The sequence below is a fragment of the Balaenoptera musculus genome, chromosome 14 (genome assembly GCF_009873245.2).
Source record: "Balaenoptera musculus isolate JJ_BM4_2016_0621 chromosome 14, mBalMus1.pri.v3, whole genome shotgun sequence".
NCBI lineage: Eukaryota > Metazoa > Chordata > Mammalia > Artiodactyla > Balaenopteridae > Balaenoptera > Balaenoptera musculus.
Window position 1 is genome coordinate 68,328,913 of NC_045798.1, and position 22,634 is coordinate 68,351,546.

Consider the following 22,634-nt stretch of genomic DNA (forward strand, 5'->3'; position numbering starts at 1 on the left):
TGGGGAAGAGAGAGAAAGAGTGAATAGACAATGTAATGCAGTGGGGAATGGAGAGAACCTACAGCTGAACAGCTCCGTAAAAGACAGAACTTTTTACCAGAGTGGCATTTCTTTTTTTTGTCCTTTGTGGCCAAGTTCACTCCTTTGTAAGTTCACTTATTCAGCAAAAATCTATTGACATGTGCAGTATTCCGAGTCTTTTGCTAGATCTGTGAGGGGTTCAAAGGTGAATGACATACAATCCCTCTTCTCAAAGGAGCTTGAGGTCCTGCAGTAGAGATAAGATGTGCAAGGAAAGTCAGCTTAAAGCAGTTTCCTGAAAGGGTTCCACTGTGCACCCTTCCTGAATTTCCTCCTGTGTGTGTTTGCTTCATTTCATGTCTCGGGGACTGGGGAAGTCCCTCTCTTGTACTCCCAGAGCACCTCCTCATTACACAGACCATCATATTTATTAAGATATTTTATAATTATCTATTTACGCCTCTCTCCCAGCAGATCACCAACCCCTGGAGGACAGAATCTGAGTCTTATTAAACTTCACATTTATATTTCCTGGAAGCTAACAGGGTACCTGGAGCATGGTAAATGCTTTAAAATTGGTTGAATAAAGCACTGAATCCTGTCTAGAGAAGAGAGAACACAGGTGAAATAAGACATCCTACAAAAAGAGGACCCTGGCTGTTATGTCAGGAAATAGCAGTCTGTATTTGTCCCTTGTGTTTCTGGACCTCAGTTTCCCACCTGTCCTAGAAGGAGTTGGATTAAGTGATTCTTCCAGATGAAAAATTCAGTAATGCTGAAGGCAGAGAAGGAAGGAAACACCCCACCCATCTGACCCAGCCTAAATACCCGCCTCAATTTTACAGTCAAAAATAAATTCCCTAAGATTGAGTGTCAAAAGAAATGGCAGCAAACCCCCCAGACACTTACAGTATTTGCCAGATCCATTGACAAAAGTGACTTCCCACGCTTTGCCCACAGAGGGCATCCCTGCTCATTGATATGTAGACCAGGCGAATGCAGCTGCTGGAAGCCTCCCCCGACCGCTCTTTTTTTCTTCGCCGGCATCTCTCTGCCCCCACCTCCTTTCCCGTGGAATCTTTGCCTGATCCAGTTCGTTTTCCTCCGGTCTCCACATTTTCCCTTCCAGCCCTCCACTTCTCCGGATCAATGGATAGTACGGCTCCAACTCCCAGCTCACACACCACTGGCGGACACCCCAGTAACAAGTGAGAGCGCTCCACCCCGCAGCGCCCTGCCTCTCCTCCCCAGGTCCCCCTCGGCTCTTGGAGGAAAACCAAACAGCATCCCCAGGTTTTGCGCACGGATTTTTCTCTTCAACTTTACCCAGCCTCAATCTTTTGATGCACAGCCCAACCACAGGATTGCTTTCTGTCTCCTCTTGGTCCCTCCTGGATATTCTGTTTATTGATGTTTCGCAAGCCCCGTGGAGAGCTGTTTTCCCTCCTCTTGTTCCCTCTGTTTCCTTGAGTTAGTTTTCCGAGGTTTTACCGGGGCTCGAGATCTCTTGGACCGAATGGAACTTTTTGCTGCCCCTTTTTGCTTCTGATTCTGTCAGTGGACGAGGAAAAAGGCTTCGGAGGCAGAAGAGGCGCAGGGGAGGTGGAGAAAGAGGTGGAGGAAGAGGACGAGGAGGAGGAGGAGGAGGAGGAGGAAGCCGAAGGGGCTCGGCGCGTGTGTGTGCATGTGTGCATGCGTATGTGAGTGCATGTGTGTGAGTGTTGCGGCTGCCCAGGACCCCCGGCCCCGAAGGTGTTGGCTGAAATATGGAGAATAGTCTTGGATGTGTTTGGGTACCCAAGCTGGCTTTTGTACTCTTCGGAGCTACCCTGCTCAGCGCACGTCTCCAAGTCACCGGTAAGAGGTTCTTTCCTTTCTTCTCTTCGCACCCGCCCCCCCCACCCCCCCTTTCCTTCTCCTCATCTCCTTTGGCGAGTAGTAGAATTGGGGTAGAGGGAGAAAGGGCAAGATGTTCAGCGCTCCCTCTGTCCCCCATTTCCTCACCGATGATAAAAGATGGGAAGACTTTTTTTCCCTGGGGGTAGAGGATGTTGGCAGCTGGGGAAAGGGGCGCCCCTTGGCTTTTTAACAAATCTGGTGCTTCTCACATCTTTGCTTTTGCAAATACTTGCATTGGTTTGGAGAGCTGGCGGGCTGGGGCAGGGAGGAAGCAGGTGATGGGGATGTCTTGAAAGGAACTGGGTTGGATCCTTAAAGCCTCGCAAAGCTGCGGAGGAGGGGAATTGGGGCCACAGGGCCAAGTGGAGGAGGTCCTCCAGGGGGGCTTTGAGGGAGTCTGTGCGGAATGTAGATGGTGGGGCTGAGTCGTTTGTATGTGACGCATCTCTGGTTTGGATTTTTAGACTTGCTGATTGAGAATTCGAGAAAGGGACGCTAATGTGTTTTGGTACTTTGGAGGAGGGGACGGTGGGGCCGAAGGAGGCTGCAGAGTTGCCAGGAGGAAGGAGGCGTGTTTTGTTTTATTTTATTTTTTAACAGTGAATGCAGCTGTCAAGCTAAGTCTCCAGGACATTTCCAAACTCCAAATGATTGCTATTCTGGGGAACCAGCCCCCTGGCCCTGGTACTTGGCAAGCGCAGTTCCTAATTAAAAAATGGCAAAACTGTTTGGGTACTGGATTGGGTTAGAGCAGGAAAAAGAGGGGTCAGAGGGGTGCTCAGGGCTGCGGCAGTCTGCGAATATGGAGCTGGAGGTTTCGACGGCCAGAAGAAGAAGAATAATTTAAAAAAGAACAAAATGATTCATTATAACAGTCTACTGGTTTTGCCGGCCTCGCCACAAGTGTAGATGGACACTAGGGTATAGGGAGTGGGCCCGGCGGGGAAGAAGGGGAGAGCATTCAAATCCCTTCGGAAATGACCTTTCCCCAAATCCCAGAGAAAAGGAGCCTCTGGCAGGGGCCAGGCGTTGGGTGGGAACACCCCAACATGTGGCTTGGAAATGAACAGGGAGCAGAATGTAAACCGCGTCCGAGCCCCCAGCCCCCAGCCTCTCGGGAGCCTGAGGCTCCGGCTTTCTTGTTGCTGCGAAGTGCTGCGCGGTCCAGGGTTGCGAGCGCCAGCGGAGAATGTGCCTCTCGGGTGGCTAGGGATTCAGACACTCAAGCGCGAGGCTCCCCAAATTTTTGACGTGGCCGAACAGGAGCAGGGATCTGCGCATCCACAGCGACCCGACCCTTCACCTTCCTTTGACCTGACAGAGCGAGCGGGCACGAGCCAGCGAGAGGGGTGTGTGTGTGTGTGTGTGTGTGTGTGTGTGTGTGTGTGTGTGTGTTCCGGCGCGGTGCACGCGTATCAGCATTCGCTCCCCCAGCAGCCCGTGCTCCCTCCCTCCGTCTCAGGCTGGTCTCCTCCTCCGGGCTTCTCTCTCCCGGAGCTTTGTCCTCAGCAATTACTCCCAGAAGGTGGGCGGGGGACTATCCCTGCAGTAAAGCAGTAACGAAAGGTGTCTTTAAAAGAAGGCGCACCCTCCTTCCGCACAGATTGACTTGTGCTCTCGGGCAGTTTGGTGGAAGGCCAAGGAGGAGAGAGGGCAAGTTCAGCGGGGCATCCTCGCTGGGTAGAAAGTCTGTGGAGCCAGGCCTGAAATGCGTGGGCTGAAAATATTGCATTAGACAAGGAAGGTGTGCAGAACTGGGCAATGACCTTTTGTCAGTTACACTAAAATATTTTAAAGCCGTTTCCCAACTGTCTTTGGCGAAGGGTGCGGATAAATGAATGGAGATGGATTTACATATGTTTTACTAATATCTAAATTAATTAAGTATCCCCCTTCCCACTTATTTAAGTTTCTTGTCTAGAAAGTTAGGACCGTATATTACTTTATTTTAATTAACTCCTCAACGGACAAGTCTATGATTGAAAAGGCAGACAAAAAGATACGTATACAAGGGAAATGCCTGTGGATAGGCTTGTGGGTCTAAATCTTTAAGCTCCTCTATACTTCTAAATCCACTTGTGTTATTTGCAAATGTGATGTAGTTTGCGCCAGTCCCAGGAAAGTGGATGGTGCAGTTTTGAGATATTGCTAATTCAGATCACTCTGATCTTTGCTCCTTAATCTGTTTCTCCTCTTTCTCTTAGTAGCAATTTCCCCTCTTCAGGGACATGGCAGGGAATTGATGATGAGGAAAGCACAGTTCACTCTATGAGAGGACCAGTAGGAGGTGCCCTTAATAAGGCCAAGTGTCTAGTTTACCGGCAGTGAAATTCCCATTCAGCAGGATGTTTTTAAAGACTTTGTTGATTGGTGACAAAGGATTATGGAGACAAGTACAATAGCACTGGCTATTTTCCCACTTCCTAGATAAAGTCTGAAACTGCTGTAGATTTTTGTGAAATCATTAGGACATAACAAAGGGCATCCCTGGACAGTGTTGGCGTAAGATGGGGAAGTGAAGCTGGAGGAGGCGGCTAGTGGCTTTTTAGTTGGCTTTTGTAAGATGCTGTCTTCTTATATATTTGACTTGAGCAAGCAAAGGCACTAAGTAGAGTCCTGGCATCTCAGAAGAGATGAAAATTTTCGATGGTAATGAATGCAATCGCAAGTATACATGTTAATTTTAATTGATTCTTCATATATATGTTTGGGTTACGTTCGATTAAAAACATCAGTGCGCGTTTATGTCGTCAGGACATGGTGAGATGAGGCTTGCTACCTCCCCTATCCACATCTTTCTCATCCCCCGCAACCAAAGCAGATCCGATGCCCCAGATCTGGCTTTGCTGTTGAGTGGAGCATGGCAGGACCTGAGGGCTCCTGGGCAGACCGGCTGTCCACTCCTCTGTGAGTGCTGCGGTATAAATCACCAGGGACCTGTCACAGCATCCATTTCCCACACAGCAGCCTTGCCCTCTGAGTTATGAAGCATGTGAAACAGCCACCACATGTGTTATATGTGCATATATTAGGCTTAGTGCATTTGCTTTAATGTTCTTAAGAGCTGGGCTGGCTTGAGCTGCTCATAGGCATTTTTTTTTTTTTTTCTGGGGAGAGATTTATAACTTCCCAGTGTGTATGACTTACATTTATTCTTGGGCAAGTTAACCTTTTAGCAAACTTCCTTATTGTTTTCACTGAAGAGGAAGAGCTTTAATCCTATCTGAATTCTTCAATGAGCCCTGCTGGAAGTTTCTCCCGGAGTACAGGATATTTACAGGCTGTAGTACGATTTTCTCAGCCAATGGGGAGCTTGATGAGATTTGAGGAGGTGATTTTTAGGTGGAAGGGGATATTTTTACTTGTTTCTGGAGAGGGAAAAGATGACACTGCATCTTCCAAGGGAATTCTAGCACTCTAGTTATCCTCAAAAGCATCTTTTATGAGAGGAAAGACTTCTTCCTCTCTGGCTTACATTTCTTCTTTCGTTCAATAGTTTGAAATTCTTCAAATGCATATGATTTGCTCCTAGAATGTTTCCTGCTGTATGTAGTGGGGTCATCTAGTACTATCTTTCTCCTTTGGAAACAAGCTCTATTTTCAATCTTAACTTCTCAACGAAAACACTTTTTATCTTTAGGTGATGCTTCATGTACGTAGGTAGTGCTGAATTTCTGAACAGAATATTTCTTTCCATGGAAGACTGGGCCCCAAGATTACAATTTAAAGCACATATTCTTACTTTTTCTTCGGAAAATTTGCCGTCTGAAACTTTGCTTGTGAAATTTCTTTTTCCTCATACTTCTACCAAACAAAGTAATTCTATGAGGAAAGGATGCAGTTGTTTCTGGCATTTGCTTATATTAAAAGCCAATCATATACAAGGAAGAGAGCATTTTCACCCTCCGTGCCACCTCCCCAAATGTATGACTTCGGCGGGGGGGGGGAATTGAGCTAGTGCTAAATACATAAAGATGCTTCTGGAAACCAGTGTGCTATTTCACTGGTGAGTGAGCTCTTCTGGCCTGGCTATGGATCTTCCCACTTTCCAAAGATATGGCCTGTATTGCGCTCAGAAACTTGCACTGACTTAGGAACACATTGCTGTATTTTGGTATTTGTTACACAGCTACTAGCTCAAATGATCAATTTTTGATGGAGTAACCTACCTCAGATGATAATCTCTTACATGAACTGTATACGCAAATCTCGGGAAACCTTTGTTTTGCCCGAGTAAAAGGAATAATGACATAAGCCTGCCAAGGATTACTTGATTAATTAACTGAAGATAAAATGTCACTTGGTTCTGGAAACATACCGTAACCCCTAAAGTGGAGTGTTAAATACTATGCACATTTACAATTCGTAAAACATAAACGTGGAATCTTCTTCTTTTTTCTCTGTTTCTTTATTATGATACTCAAGAGGAGGATTGAAGAGTTTCGTGAATTGTCGCAACAGTTATACCTTAATGAATTGTAGCCTGGGATCTCACTAAGTCTTGATTGAAACACACTGAATTAAATATCAACATGATGCCCGATGAAATGTTCTGCAGCCGGCTTGCTTCTCTCCAGCCTGTCTCTACAGAATTAGAGCTCTAATCTCTGTATAACATCAACACTGCCTCCCTTCATACAACCCAGGAATACCTTTCTCACTGTGAATCCAAGGTCCTGATCCACAGGCAATGCATTTAACATGCTGTACTACACTTTGCAAGGTCATGGGGATTTGCCTTAAAAACAAATTTTTAAATTTTCATGAGTGTTTCTTTTTTGGGAAGTTAAACTACCTGTATATTCTAAAGACAGCTAAGTGGTACTCTTACTATAGGAGACTAACTAGTGGCCTCTCAGCCAGTATCATTGAAATTTCAGAGCTCATAGAGCATTAATGGGAGGTAGAAATGACCACCAGGGGAGGGTAGATTATGCCAACCTCAGCATGCTGCTTGTTTTTCCAGGAGGATGTTACCTGCTTGGAATAATAGAACTTTAATTTTCTTCAAAGTTACTACTTTTCAGAGATCAAAGCACTTCTTAATGGGTATTATAAAATCAGTAGCATGGCACTGACCCCAAAGCATTTAAGATATTTTCCTTCAAGACAAGACCTCAAGTAAAGCAAATGTTAAACTTGTCAATTTAAAAAAAAAAGAAGAAAAGGATGAACAGTCCAGATTACTTTCCCTGTAGGCCAATTGAAACGTGCAAGATAAAATGACATGTTACACATGCCAAGTGGGTAACAGCAAAAACTAAAATGCGGAATATTACACACCTTTGTAATTGCAGCACAAAGGTAAATTACAGTGCCTTTTAGTATTCCACAGTTTGCTTCCTCCTTCAGTAGATGGTTGATTCCTTCTATTTCTCTGCTTTAGTGCTGGGCTAACACACAGAAATCTAGGTTGGCTCATTGATGATCAAAATTACTATAGTGTTTTAAAGTTCTTTGACACATGTTAGCCTGAGGTTTAAAAAACAGACCTCTTTAACTCAACTGTTAAGTAATTTTTTTTTTTTTTGGTGGTTTAGAAATGCCTGACCTTATCAATGGTACAGTTTAGAAATACATAATAGTGTGTATGATTGAATATATTTCTTCTTTTTCATTATTGATGGTGATTTGCCAATGGTTATACTAGTACATGTTGCGTTTTTATAAATAGTTTGAAACAACCTTATTATTCACAGCTTTCATTTCTTGGGGGAATAGTTCAACCAGAAAACATATAAATCATCCCATATTTATTGATCATATTTTTAAAGTTTATTGTTATGACATGACCTGGATGAGGAAATTTCTCTTCTTTCCTAAATTCTGTGAGCCCAGTGCCTATAACCTACTTCTTATTTTTGTGAGGTACTTTAGCTTAATTTCACACATCCAAATTCTCTGACTTCTTGCTTGTTCTGCCATTTCACGGTTTCAAGAGAGGAAGGCCCTTTATACTACTTGTGATTATTTTGAGCGATTTAACGGGTACGCATTGCAATTTGGAGATTTTGCTCTTGTCTTTTGCTCATCCGTTAAAGACTAGTTCTTGCCAGAAGGCTACTTTTGGGCATACCTAGGACAAAAATGTTCCACTGAATTAACTGAATCTTTATGATGCAATCTAATGAAAATACCAACTCATTAGTGTATCTTGACCTGATAAGAGAGCTTATCAATACCAACATTACTCTGGTATCTTAAATGTTCTTAAATTGGCTTTAACATTTTTATAAGAGAATAAATGAATTAAATGGTTAATATAAATGTTATTTACTCAAGTTAGTGTTCTTAGTACTGAAGTTCCTTGTTAAACACCAATATTTCCTGATTTTACTAATTTTTTAAGCCTTTAAAAATGTTTATCCACTCCCTTAGCTGCATTTTAAGTATGTAGAACATAATTTAACCTGTCCTTAAGAAGCCCCAGGCATTACTGTGGCTCACTTATTATATTATCTGATCTTATAGGGATGATTTCTGAAGATATTGCCTCATGGAGGACTGTTTATTTCCCATTAAATGGCCACAGTCTATTGCTTTGTTTTCCTAAGACTTTTATTACTGATTTGTAGAATGCGATTTATCTACTTGTTTGTATCCAGCTGGAAGTTCCCCCTGTCGTAAGACTTCTTCAGAGAAGTTTTTCTCTTTTCTACTTCTGATTTGCTGAGAAATAGGTGACTGTGTTTTGTTGAGATGTGTCTAAAGTAAAAGAGGATATTCTAAATCAAGTCCTGAGTCCCTCACTAGCTAATTGGTTTTCACTAATGGGTTTGTAGCATTTCTGAAATCTGCTATTACTTTGGATGCCACTTTTCTTTATGTTTTTCCTTGTTAAATGAGGGTGTGGACTAGACAACTTCTAGTTATATTACTATTTTCAACATTATATGATTTATTTAAGTTATGAGCATACTATATATATAGTGTTGGGTATAATTAATAATAATAACATTGATCACAATAATAATTTTAATGAAACAGATAACCCATGTACCCACCCGCAGTTTTCTTAATTTTGTATTAATTAGTCCCTTGCCTTTTTATAGTTTTGCTACATATGCTTGAATCTTTAACATATGATTTTGCTTTGCCTGTACTTGACCATATAAAATAAATATAATGTGTGTATTCTTCTCTGGTATGTAATTTTACTAAACATTAAATATTTGAGATTCATCTGTGAGAATGCATATGGCTGCACTTCAATCATTTTCTCTGCTGTATAATATTCCATGATATTAATTAACCACACTTAATCAATCTACCATTGCTGAACTTCTGTTAAGTCAGTATTTTGCTATTGTCAGTAATACTGCTATGAACATTCTTACCATGTTCTGTGGAACAAATTTGCCACCATGTCTAGAGTGCATGTCTAGGGATGGAGTTGCTGAGTCATAGAAAGGGCATCTTTACTTTTAGGGGACAATGACAAGTTGCATTGAACTTTGCATTGACACTCCCACCAGGAGCAAAGGACAATCTTCTCTGTTCCATGTCTCCACCAGTACTTGGTATTGTCATATGTTTAATTTGCCCTCATCTGCTGGATATGGATTAGCATCTCACTGTGGTTTTAATTTGCATTTCCCTGATTGCTAATAAGGTTGAACATTTTTTCCCATAAATGTATTGGCCATTTGTGATTTCAGCAAGGTACGTCTATGATTCTGTCTTTCCAACTGAGCAGCCATTTGCTTTGTGGCGTCAATACTATTACTGTTAGTAGTTATTCTGTTTTTCCTACTAAGCAACGTTTGCTTTTAGGTTTAGATGCGGTTGGTCATCTAACTTTTAGGAAGTTGTTGCCTGATACTGTATCATGCTTACTTTAGCCCAGACTTTCCCTAAACAGCTTTCCAGAATGAACACTTATTTTAGACTGGAAGAGAGATCCTTAGTCACTGTAGGATTGTTGATTACCTAGAGTAACTCTTGCCATGTCAGTATCCTGCTTTATCCTATTTATTATGTCTATGCAGCAGGTCACTTACAGGGAAGCTGGATCCTGAGGTGCCAGGCTTAATTTGAGGAACCTTATAAATCCCCTGAATATGACAGAAGTCAAAGATGACTAAATCACAGAATTATAATGCTGGATACCAAGTATGAGTTAAAATCCTAATCTGGCACTTGAACTTGGGTACATTTCCAATATGGTATAGTACACAGGCCCAGGATCATTGTTACATATGTGACTGTGGGTTTCAAAAAACACCCATGCTTGCACAAGGGCATACGCACACCTCCCAGTTTTGGGGGGGGGGGGCGTCCCTAATTGTTTCACCCCTTCCCAGGGGACAGACTAATGAAGGGCCCTGGATGGAATAAAGCCTTGGCTATGCTAGCAGTGGCTTCTCTGGGGTGTTGCCTCTGTGCCGACTCATTAGAGATGTGAGCCAAGGCTGAGACATTTAAGCAAACCCCTTGCGCCCGGAGTCCTCAATCCATTGTTCCCACATCTTTGCTCAGCCGCTTGGGATCCCAGAAGAATATAAATTAGAGAGAAAATCTGCAAAGCTTTCCTTTTCATGTCTAATGTCTGGGCAGAGCTGTTCCCTGCAGGACAGTTTCTAGTTATTTTCCCTTCTGGTTTGAGATGTCTCCAGGGATGGTTTGTTCACTGTTTCCCTTGAAACTTTTCAGCAGCATATCAGTTCTTGCTGCTAAAATTTCGTCTTACAATTCATCTTAGATAGTCCTGTTCTAAATATTCCTCCTGTCACTCCTGTCACCCAGCTCCTGGTTCCTGTTTGCCCTCCTCAGTGGCATTCTGTGTCTTCTGTGCTGAAGCCTGTTAGATAATTTTAGCCATAAATCATTCTTGCCTCCCCCCTGAGTCCTCACTTAACCAGACTGTAAATATTTAGTTCATTTAATCTTTCTTCATACCTCTCCAGAAGCTTAATCATGTTTATTTTTCTTACCTGAACTCCCTCTAGTTTGTTTATATCTTTCTGGTAATCAAGTGCCCCAAATTTAATGTGCTCTTCTAAGTAAGCTCTCCCAAGTCATATATTAGGAAATACAGATTTAGCATAGCGTTTACCTTATTGTACAGTCATTCACCGACACACATTTTGTCTCTCAAATTTTACGTCCTCATTTTTCAGGTAGGACTATCAATGCCTGACAAAATCATTGAGATATTATAAGGATCAAATAAGATTAAGACTTTTATTCAAGATAATAGTTACTAAACATTTACTGTGGGTTACAAAGAATTAAATGAAAGGCTTAAATGTGTCTCTGCCCTCCAAGAGTTTATCACTAAGAGAAGGTGACAGGCACAGACATAGCTAAATGGGTTACAAGGCAGAACAAAGTACTCATTAAGAGAAGAAGCACAAACTAAGCGGGGTAGACTCTGAAAAATATCAACTACCATGTTTTTGCATTATATCATTAATATATTAATGCTAGCCAGATGGGGTGACAGAGCCAATTCATTCATCGTTGTATCCATAGATTGATTGACCAAAACAAAAGAAAAACAAAAAGAAAGGAGTGTAAAAAGTTGTCAATCATGTTTAAACCAAGCTCACGTTTGGCAAGAATGAGGATATGGAGTTTTATGTGGCAGATCTGGCAGCCTATTACTATACATACATCCCCAGACCTCCATGACCCTTTCTTTCCTTATTTATTGAGTGCGTGCCAGGTATTGTGCTAAGGTGGTGATAGAACTTTGAATGCAGTGGATGGAAATGCTAAGCAAATAAATATGTTAATAAGTCCATTATTTCGAATGAGATAAGCCTTTGAAAGAAAGAATTATAGGAGAGCAGCTCAGATCCAGCTCAAAGAAGGCTCCCCTGAGAAAGTTGTGGTTGGCACCCGAAGAATAAGTAAACGTGGTTAAAGAGGGGATGTTTAGGGAGAGGCAGGGGAGAAAATGCTAGTGAGAAGGGTGAGTGCAAAGGCTGCGTAGTGGGTGGAGGCATAGTGAATTCAAAGAAGATGAGTGTAACCTGATCCAGGAGAACTAAGCATGATGATGGCTTGGCTGAGGCTGGAGAATACCCTTGGATCCTCTCTTGAAGATAGTAGCTACTCATACTAATAAATATTGGTTGAATGCATTGAAATGAATTAACAACAAAGACCTTTTTCGAGTTTCAGCACAATCATTTAAAAATTTAAGCAAATTGAGTAGGTAATCCTTGCCCTGATTTTATTGACTATTAGGTGTGAATTTTTTTTTTTTAACTTTTTTTTGGGTATATTTATTTTATTTATTTATTTATTTATGGCTGGGTTGGGTCTTCGTTTCTGTGCGAGGGCTTTCTCTAGTTGTGGCAAGTGGGGGCCACTCTTCATCGCGGTGTGCGGGCCTCTCATTATCGCGGCCTCTCGTTGCGGAGCACAGGCTCCAGATGTGCAGGCTCAGTAGTTGTGGCTCACGGGCCCAGTTGCTCCGCGGCATGTGGGATCTTCCCAGACCAGGGCTCGAACCCGTGTCCCCTGCATTGGCAGGCAGATTCTCAACCACTGCACCACCAGGGAAGCCCCAGGTGTGAATTTTTGAACCTACCTATCCCACATGTTTAGAAATACCTATGGGGTTGTGTGGACACAATGTAACATGGGGGAAAAAAAATCTTTGCAATGTGTAAAGAGCTAGATGAATGCAAGTGATTATTAATGAGCATGTGTAACAGGCTACTTCCACTTTGAAAGCTACTTCCACTGAACAGAGAGAAACAGGACTTTACCTTTCTATCAAATAAGAATTGGCATGGAGACATTTCTTTTTCCCGTGGCCTCCTTTGAAATGTATGCCTGATAACTCTAGGTGACTTTTTAAAAAAAGGAAACTGAACTTAAGATTTAAAAATGTTTGCAGCTTATTTTTTCAAGATGCTCCTGTTGTATACATTTTCTTTCTATTACTGTTTCTTAAGAAAAATGGATGAGTGTTCTCCTAGCTTTAAGTTACAGCTCATTTAGAAGCCATTGAGCTTGCATCCCCTTTCCTCCACTGCTGCCAAGTTGCAAAGGAGTTGGCTGCATGGTCCTGTGGTCTTGGGTTATGATGAGAGACGTGGCACAACCTGGGGGGGCGGGGGAAGGGAAAGCTGTCAGCTAGTGGACTTGACCTCGACTTCCCCATCTGTAAAATGGAGACCAAAATCGACTTCTCTTTCCATCTCTAAACTGGAGATAAACTCACTCCACAGTTAGATAAACGATATCCATTCCAATGGTGACCCTTAAATGTCTCTAAAGGCTAGCTGTGTTTAGGTATTTATCCTACTGTGGGCTAGATTTATACTGGAATAGTCTGCATATAGCAATTTCACAGCATGGGCAGGCCACTCTAGAACCCTCCTCAATTTCATTGTTGTAGTGATTTTAAAGACTTAGAAATAAAATAAGATGTCAGACTTTAACAGCAATTTTGAAATCAAGCCCATGCTTCGTTTAGTGGGTCATGGCTTAGTGGTCCATGGTCCATGCCTTTGCTAGATTCAGAGGCTAACAGATTCAGCTAGGTTAGACCTGACACGGTACAATATTGATCAAACTTGGCACTGTATGACGTACCTCCTGTGTATCCCTCATCCAAATTAACCTCCTCCTTTAAATCCTGTTTGGTTAACCACATCCATTTCCTGCAGACCCATTGAGTCCAGCATCTACTTAGCATGAACACCTGGAGGCTAGTGCTTGCTTGGTTAACATGCAGTGCCAGGTATAATATGTCCCGAGAATCTTCTCTCTGAAGAAGACACTCTCACCTTGGCTAGGTATTAATGCCCAGCTCTATCCTGTACAATAGAATCAGAATCTCTGAGATGAGGCCCAGCACACATAGTTATTAAACCTCCATGGATTGTCCCAACGTGTAGCCAAGTTTGAGAATCAGTGTCCTAGGACCTTGCTATTCAAAGTGTGGCCCATGGACCAGAAGCATTTGCATCTCCCAGGATCTTTTTAGGAAAACAGAAAGTGAGTCCAGACCTCGACTTACTGAATGAGAATCCCAGGTGACTGAGAAACACTGCCCTAGGAGACTGAAAACCCACTGATGGAAGTGCCCCTGGGCTCGATTTCTTTGTAAAAATCTACTCAACGGGAAAAGGCTCCATCCATACTTGTTTAATCTTAGCTTGAAGCTTCTTTGGAGGACTTTGGCTTCAGGAACTGGTCTTGGAATGGCGAACTACACCAACATCCAAGAGCCTTCTGGTGTGTAATTTAGCAGCTAATGTATTTCTTGGAGACCATGACATGTTCCTTTTCCTTGAGATTAAAGGCCCTTGACTTGAAATGCTCTCTGGGTAGTCCACCTGCCTTTCCCTTCTTATCAATGCTCAAGGAAGAAGGCACATTGTAAAAGGGTCTGCGGCTTTGCGTTCCATATTTTCTCCTCCCTCTATCCCCTTTCCTCCTTAAAAATACTCAGATGCAAGGAAAATGGCAGGCACTCGAAAGGGACACTGGGGCCCTGGGTCCATCCTCACCCTCCCTTCTCTGCCTCTTGGGTCTGATGCTAAAAGCTCACAGGTGCTCAAAGTGAGACCCTGCCAGTGACCCCATGCTGACTCTCATCTTTTGATGGGGAACGGTCTTCAGGGCATAAAACAGACCAGATGTTCATTTGCCTGGGCCTCTGTGGCAGGGGGAGAAGGGGCGTAACTGAGATTTTGGGAGAAGAGTAAAGCTTTATAGACAGAAAGCTCAGTGCAAGGTTTTGAAGCTTTTTGCTCTGCACTGCCTGGCAGAGAGAGGAGCTTTAACTGGAGTGCTCCAAATCAGACTCTACAAGAAGAGAACCTGGGGGGTTCAGCTGTGCAGATTGGATCAATCTGAATAAAAATCACTAGTGTTCCTCTTGGTGAGAGAAGTTTTCTGCTTCACTCATGAAATGTAGGCCCTTTTCAGGTCCTGGTAGAAAATGAGTAGGGCTTTTGTGAAAGGTTATGTAAGGCTGCTGGTTTTTTTTTTTTTCCCCTCTAGAATAAAGTTCTGTTTATAGAAGGGTGAAACCGCCTTTCGGGGAAAAAATGCATTTCATAGCCTATAGCTTAGGGAAGATAATTTAATCAATCTTCAAGAATGAATTAAAGGAAGAGAAGGAGAACAAACTCGTAGGTGGAGGGAGTAGGACATACAAAGAGGAATAGGCCTGTGGGAGAGCTTGATGGCTCTGGTCCTGATGCTGCAGCATTTAGGGGGCAACCAGCTGTTCCTGTTTGCCCAGGACTGAGAGGTCTCCTAGGAAGCAGGACTTTCAATGTTAAGAGTAGGACAGCCCCAGGTAAACTGGAGTGTTTGGTCACCCTAAATTAGGTACCTGGGGTGGGGATGGGAGTGGGGAAAATTCTGAAGGGTCTTCAGCAGTGTCGTGGTATTTTAGCCAACATGCTGTTAGCCAGATGGAAGAATAAGTGGGGGCGGGCTACAAGGCCTATTAAGAGGGGGTTGTTCCATCAGAGAACATGGGTCCCCATTTGATGGTTTACAACTAACTTGTATCTTGGCTATCGTATTTGGGTCATAGAAGTCCTTGCCCTCTAAACCTGTGCTAACATAAAATTTGATGTCCAAACTTGAAGGTTTTCTTTTTTTTTTTTTTTGGCCGACTACCTGGTCCCCAAACTGTCAGAAACAGCTTATTTTCAGTATCAGGATATATTGGAGATGGTAGGATAACTTATTTATTGGAGAAGCATGTCTAATACTTTTGTCTTAATGTGCCTCATATAATGCTGGGTGCATATTAATTATCTAACAAATACTCACTAATTGATTTCCATATAATGGTTATTCTCAAGTTTGCACAGAATCTGAAGTTACTCTTATGCACAAGCCAAGCCAAGTTCAGTTAAGGATATATTACATTTCATATGAGTACTCAGCTTTTTCCAGAGAATTTTATTTTATTCTCCTCTTCCCTCTCACCTTCTTTTTGCTTGATTGTTTTTTCCTTTACATGGCACTCTTACTAATTTTATGGACGCCATTCCAGAGTTCTTGGGAAAAATTCAAAATCAAGGAGATCCTGCAAACACTAAAATGCAAGTATGTGAAGTCTATAGAATTTGCTATCTCTTTAAGCCCTGTTATTACTGCATCTAGGGCATTTGTCAACTCACAGGTATGAAAATGAAACAAGGTAAGATAGGTGTATAAATACTTCCAACATAATAATCCCAAGGATAGACTCTGTGTTTTCCTTAGGAGAACAATTCCTGAAGACTGGGATGAGTCAAAAAATTAAAATACTATTTTTGGTACTTCCCTGGTGGTGCAGTCGTTAAGAATCCGCCTGCCAATGCAGGGGACACGGATTCGAGCCCTGGTCCAGGAAGATCCCACATGTTGCAGAGCAACTAAACCTGTGCACCACAACTACTGAGCCTGCGCTCCGCAGCCTGCGGGCCACAACTACTGAGCCCATGTGCCACAACTACTGAAGCCCGTGCACCTAGGGCCTGTGCTCCACAACAAGAGAAGCCACCACAGTGAGAAGCCCACATGCCGCAACGAAGAGTAGCCCCACTCACCACAACTAGAGAAAGCCCACGCGCAGCAACGAAGACCCAACACAGCCAAAAATAAATAAATAAATTTATTTAAAAATAAATTAAAATACTATTTTTGTAGAAGTCAATGGAAGCCAAGACAAGATGATGGATACAAGAGGGGCACCCAGGATGAAAAGGTCAATTCTTCATGTGTTTCAGCACATCAGTCAAGCAGGAAAGGACTTCAGCAATTGTTTGAGATGACCGTCTCATTGTCCTGATGATGAGACAGGGTTTCAGAGAAGTTAACTGAACACCCAAACCACAAATCTAAGAATGAGTGCCAAGAAACATTTCTGCACACATGGAATTAAATCTTGGCTCTACCAAGATTTAACTTCGTGACCCTCATTATGATTCCCTCCTTATCCCTAAAACTGGGAAAATCATTGCTGAATGGGTTAATTAAACAAGGAGAATCACACTAAAGGATTATCACAGTCCTTGGTACATAGTAAGCACTAAGCTATTTCTGTTTTTATCCGTTCATTCAGCAGATGTTTATTGAGACCATGTTTGATTTATCATATTTGTTGGCTCTTAACGTTGGATGTATAATAAAAAGCATCTTACATACTACCACTGTTCTCATAGAATGAATAGAATGCTTGCGGAAATAAAACCTAGGCAGTTTAAACATGAAAAAATAAAAAGACAAGCAGAGCTGCAAGACAACATATTATTAAGAACCAAATGATTGAGAAGTATAGATAGAGGAGAGGAAGAGAGAGAAACGCTGTCAGAAGGGCTTCATGAATAAAGAGGACAAGTCTGGTGGGCAAGGTGTTTGGGATGTTCCTGTGTGGACACTTCTTTTTGTGTCCAAGCTCTGGAAGACAAGAGGAAAGATGGTGAACGCTTCACTTCCATGAGTCAGCTACCCACCGGCCACGGCCACCAGTTCCCATCACCAGCAGTGGCTTCACTAGCCTCTTCCACAGCAGATCTGTGATAGCCAAGGAGAAAAGGGAGAGAGAAATGACAAGGTCATCCGGCGAAGTAGCTTTGGCAGCATAAATAATGTAATTTTAGAATGAAGAGGTTTTACTGCCAAGCCTTTTCCTAATAATTTTAGGGAGGTCTCAGAAGGACAGAGTGCTCAGGAGAAGACAGATCCCATCATGCACCACATTTTGAACTCTCAAATCTAGTAGCTGCAAAAGCCAATTTAGGCCCCAGCACTGCTGGAATAAGTCTGTGCTGGAAATTAATGTTTCCATCCTTTTCCTTTCAGGAGAGCTTCAAAAATGTATAGAAAACTTTGGTTCAAGATGCCAAAATCCTTTATTACTAATGCATGAAGGGTGTTAGCTAGCCCATAAAAGATCTTCTATACTTTTTACAGCCGAAGGGCAGGTAGCCCAGCACAGAATTTTCAGCTTAAATAACTCTTCCTTTGTTCTTTCACCCAAAATAGTCACGTAAGATTATGATAATTAATAATTGATGAATGGTAATGATGATGATGATGTTGCCTTATGTTTGTCTGATATTTTATATTTTCCAATGGCTTTCACATCCATTATCTACATTCCTCTCCCAGTACATCTAAAAAGTGGGCAGAAGAGCTAGTTCTTCTTACATGTTTTGTGAGTGAGGTTATGAAGACTGGTGGTCCATTACTTGTTTAAGGTCACGTAGAACTTACTAGTTCTGTAAGAAAAACCCAAGTCTTCTGACTTTTAATCCATTTACTCACTAGTTATATCTGACACCTTCCAAAAGCAAGGGCAAAAAACCAACAAAATGAAGGGCATCTGTCTTTTTGGTTTTCCAAAAGTACATGTACTTAAAAAAATGACATCTAGCATGCAAATCTTAATTTCTAATAGCATTCTTCAGTAAAAGGAACAAGTGTTCCTTGGAGAAATAGCTGATTCTAAGACTTAGGCTGGAAATATGTAAGTGCCAGAGAGTACGGAAGTTCTTTAAAAAAAAAAAAAACAGAAAGAAAGAAAGAAAAATGTACAATGATAGAGTGTGTCAAAGGGACACAGGAGCTAACTGAAAGCTCTCAATGGCCAAAGCTGGAACAATTTGAGCAACACAATAAATCAAGTAATTTTGAATTATAACTCAAAATACAAAATAAATATCATGGGTCTATACTACTATAAATAAATTCCTTAATAAATAAATAAATACATGGAAGAGAGGAGACAAATCTCTCGTGCAGAAGATTTCCAAATACTTTATATAGATAACCTACCCTCAAGGAGGTGGGTATAACCCCTACTCTTTTCGGTGTGGACCGTGCATAGTGACTTCCTTCCAAGAAGTACAGGATGCAAGGGGAAGGGGGAGAGTAACTTTACGGGGGAGGGGGGCGGGAAACTTGACAGATGATCAAGGTCATCGTCGACAATGACAAACCATGATAAGAGCATGTACCCCTGGGAGGATGTGATGACAGTGGCACTTCATCTCTGTGAACTTCCTTTCCCAAACCCATAACCCCAGTATAATCACGATTAGACAAACCCCAAGTGAGGAACATTCTACAACATACCTGACCAATACTCCTCAAACTATCCAGGTCATTAAAAATAAGGACGGTCCGAGGAACTGTTGGGGCTAAGGCAAGCCTATGGAGACATGATGATGAAATGTAATATGCTGTCTTTTGTGGGATCTTGGGACAGAAAAAGGACTTAGGTAAAACTAAGATATCTGAATAAATTCTGGACTTTAGTTAATAATAATACATCAGTACTGATTCATTTAATTTTAGTAAAGCTGCCATAATAATATGTTACTAATGAGAGAGGAAATTTCATATGGGATATATAGCAACTTTCTGTACTGTCTTCACATTTTTTCTGTAAATCTAAAACTATTCTAAAATTTTTAAAATGATTTTTAAAAACATCCTATTTTGTTTTGTCAGAGTGGAAAAATCAGCAGAGTACTTAATCCTAGTAAACTAATTTCTTTCCTCTAAAACAAAGATGGTAGTTTAGTTCTTGTGTGATTATTTTGAGAATTATAGATGATGTTTCTACAACCCTTATTATCCCAGCACTTTTCTCAAAGTATGGTTGCATCAGTGTGATATGTGCATATTTTAAAATGCAAATTGCTAGGCTCCACCTGACACCACCTGAATTAGAATCCTGGACATACCAGGGGAGGGACTAGGGAATAGCATGTTTAGCACACTTTCTAGGTGAGTCTTATGCATACTTAACTTTGAAAACCACTGTATTTTGCTGTACATTCTCTCTAAAAATTAACCATGGTAGCTCTCTATTTGTCAAGCCAGTCTTTGAGCTCAGGGTATGATTTTTGAGTCAGGTGCACTTGAGTGCAGATTCCAGCCCTAGAACTTTCTAAATGGGATAAGATATTCTACCTGTCTGTGCTTTAGTTTCCTCATCTGTAAAGTAGAAGAATACCTAATTCAGACAGTGTTTATAACATTTTTTGAGAAAATACATGTGAATTATTTCGTATATTCTGTGACCCAGGCACTAAGCACTAAAAAAAGTAACTAGCAAGACTATACTAGTATTAGTCTGGATTAAATAAGTTAACACATACACAATCTAGATTACTCCTCATTGTCACGAATGCTCCCCACTCTCTAAAACGGGCCTTCAGCCTCCTGCAGTGCCTTCTTTGCATATTTTTAGGAGTCCTGGGAGGGGAGGTGTGTCATCAATGTGTATCTGGCAGTCTGGCATGCCTGCTGGACTTCTCCTATGTCTTCCCAGAGCTTCCATCTCCTGCCAGGTGTCCTGCCTCCTCTCTTGGATTTGGCCTTTGCTGCTTTGTGTAAGGCTGTGCAAGCTCTAGAACCTCTCCAGTGCCTGAGCATTATGTCCAGGGACAGAGTGTCTCTATAGTCTCTTCCTCTCTGTTAAACTTTATCAAACTGCCTGAGTCCCTTGTTTCACAAAACCCTTTAAGGCAACAATTCTTTTAACTAGGGTCTGTAACTTTTCTCTACATATGACTCAGATTCAGCTGAAGGGCTGATTTGAGGACAGATGCCCCATGTCTTATCTCCCTGTAGATTTAGCCTTTCTGTCTCCAGGTCACCAATGGAACTTCTTCTTTAAGCGGTACTTTAAATCTCCCCTGTGTAAATGAGCCACTGCAAAGAAATGTCTGTGTTTTCAGATGCATATACCATGGTTAGTCTCACTAAGGCTGAGGCATATATAAAGTACAAAAATGTAGAATAATATTAACAGCCAGTATTTATGAGACTCTGTGTGGTTTAAAGTGACATGGCAGGGGGACTTCTCCGGTAGTGTAGTGGTTAAGACTTCATGCTTCCAATGCAAGGGACTTGGGTTCAGTCCCTGGTCGGGGAACTAAGTTCCACATTTGGTGTGGCCAAATAAATAAATAAAGAAGGAGAGAGGCAAGGAGCTTCAATGGAGAAAAGAATTTTTAAAAATAAAGTGATATGACAGGTATTGTGCATGACATATTTATTGCCCACCTATTTCCTTATTTAATAAAGGGATATTTTCCATTCTATTCAGCAGTATGCCAGCTAAAAGACTCTGTTTCCCCGGCTCCCTTGCAGCTAGGAGTGTCTGCGTGACATAGTTCTGGTGAATGGTGTGAAATCAGGAGACTCCTTGGGAAAAAGTTTACTCTCCCGACCTCAGAACCGCCCCTTCCCCTTTGTTACTTTCTCCTTTCTGCCTGGACAGCAGCATTGAGGCCCTAAGTCATAGCCATTCTGCACTAGTTCACCTATTAAGGACAATGAGAAGGAAATGAGGAGAAATTTGAGTCCAAGATGGCTTTCTTGGGACTGCTCCTTTTAAGACTTCCTGTTAATATAAGGAATAATAACTCTATTTGTTTTTTTAAAATTTATTTTATTGAAGTATAGTTGATTTACAATGTGTTAATTTCTGCTGTACAGCAAAGTGATTCAGTTATACATATATATAACTTTATATATATTCTTTTATATATATATTCTTTTTCAGATTCTTTTCCATTATGTTTTATTACAGGATATTGAATATAGTTTCCTGTGCTATACAGTAGGACCTTGTTGCTCTATTTGGTTTTAAACCATTGTAATGAGGTTTCTGTCACTTGCAATCGCACTCAGTCCTAACTGTTGTGCATTCCCATATTAAATTATTTACTCTCACAGTGAAACAATGAGGGAGGACCTAATATTATGCCCTTTTACAGGTGGAAAAAGTGAAACACCAAGATGTTAGCTAATTTTCTCATGGCTCCATGCTAGTAGATTTCAGACCTGTGATTCAAATCCTGGCTTCAAAACACACATTCTTGAATTCATGCTGTGATTCTTAGATAAATAGTTGATGTTATTATTATTATATTATTATTTTTATAATATTCATTTATCCTCTCCAAGTGGGTGGTATATTCCTACGATCCATTTGTTATTTAGACACTTCTAGATTATTGAGTATCTAAATAAAAAATCAATATTCTGTTAATCGTTTTCAAATGTCACAGTTCTCACTAACAGGTTATAAGACAGCTTCATGCACTTTAATTTCCTCTGAAAAGAAATCCACTGCCACCTTTATAAAAGACTAACATTCCAACTACAACTTTGGAATGCTAATGCCCTACCATAACAACCAGGCTAAGCTCTGTAATTCACATATGCGTTGTAATTTCTCTCCCATCGTAGTGTAAGGGCATTTCACATAGTTTTGATATATCGTGTAAATTAGGCCAACAAAGTGCTGTGCTATGTCTTCATTAAAATAGAAGACGGTAATAATGCAACCATGTAGCATGGTCTTGCAGCCTTTGAGTTATGAACATTCAGTAGCGTCTCCTTACTTGTGCTTAAGTTGGCATTTGTGAGCAGCATATAATCAATTAATCAGTAACCCAATTTTCTGTTAAAGAGATGGTGCATCATATTTTTTTTTAAAAAAATCAGGGACCATTGTATGATTTTATGAAAAAGAGCCCTCTCAGCAAGGAAAATTGTTTGAAAAACATTGAAAACCTTTATTCGGGGATGATGATTTTGCTTAACTAAGCCGAAAGTGAAGTTGGATGCAAATGTTCAGTTCCTGAACCATTTTATTATTTTGCTGCTGCTAGAAAAGAAAGCACCCGTTTGGAACTGCTAGTAAGAATGCATTGTTTTCACTCATGATTAGATATGGGAACGTGGATTCATGTATAAAATGCACTAATCCTAAAACTTGG

General features: G+C 41.3%; 1 protein-coding gene across 1 annotated transcript in view; it reads left to right on the top strand.

Moving 5' to 3' along the window:
- The first annotated feature begins 1,699 nt into the window (after window positions 1–1,699).
- Window positions 1,700–22,634, top strand: part of DCC (DCC netrin 1 receptor) — a 1,185,086-nt gene continuing 1,164,151 nt past the window's right edge. Inside the window, 1 exon segment of the mRNA XM_036823865.1 lies at window positions 1,700–1,878. Coding sequence (XP_036679760.1) covers window positions 1,788–1,878 — 91 coding nt within the window. The 5' untranslated portion in view covers window positions 1,700–1,787.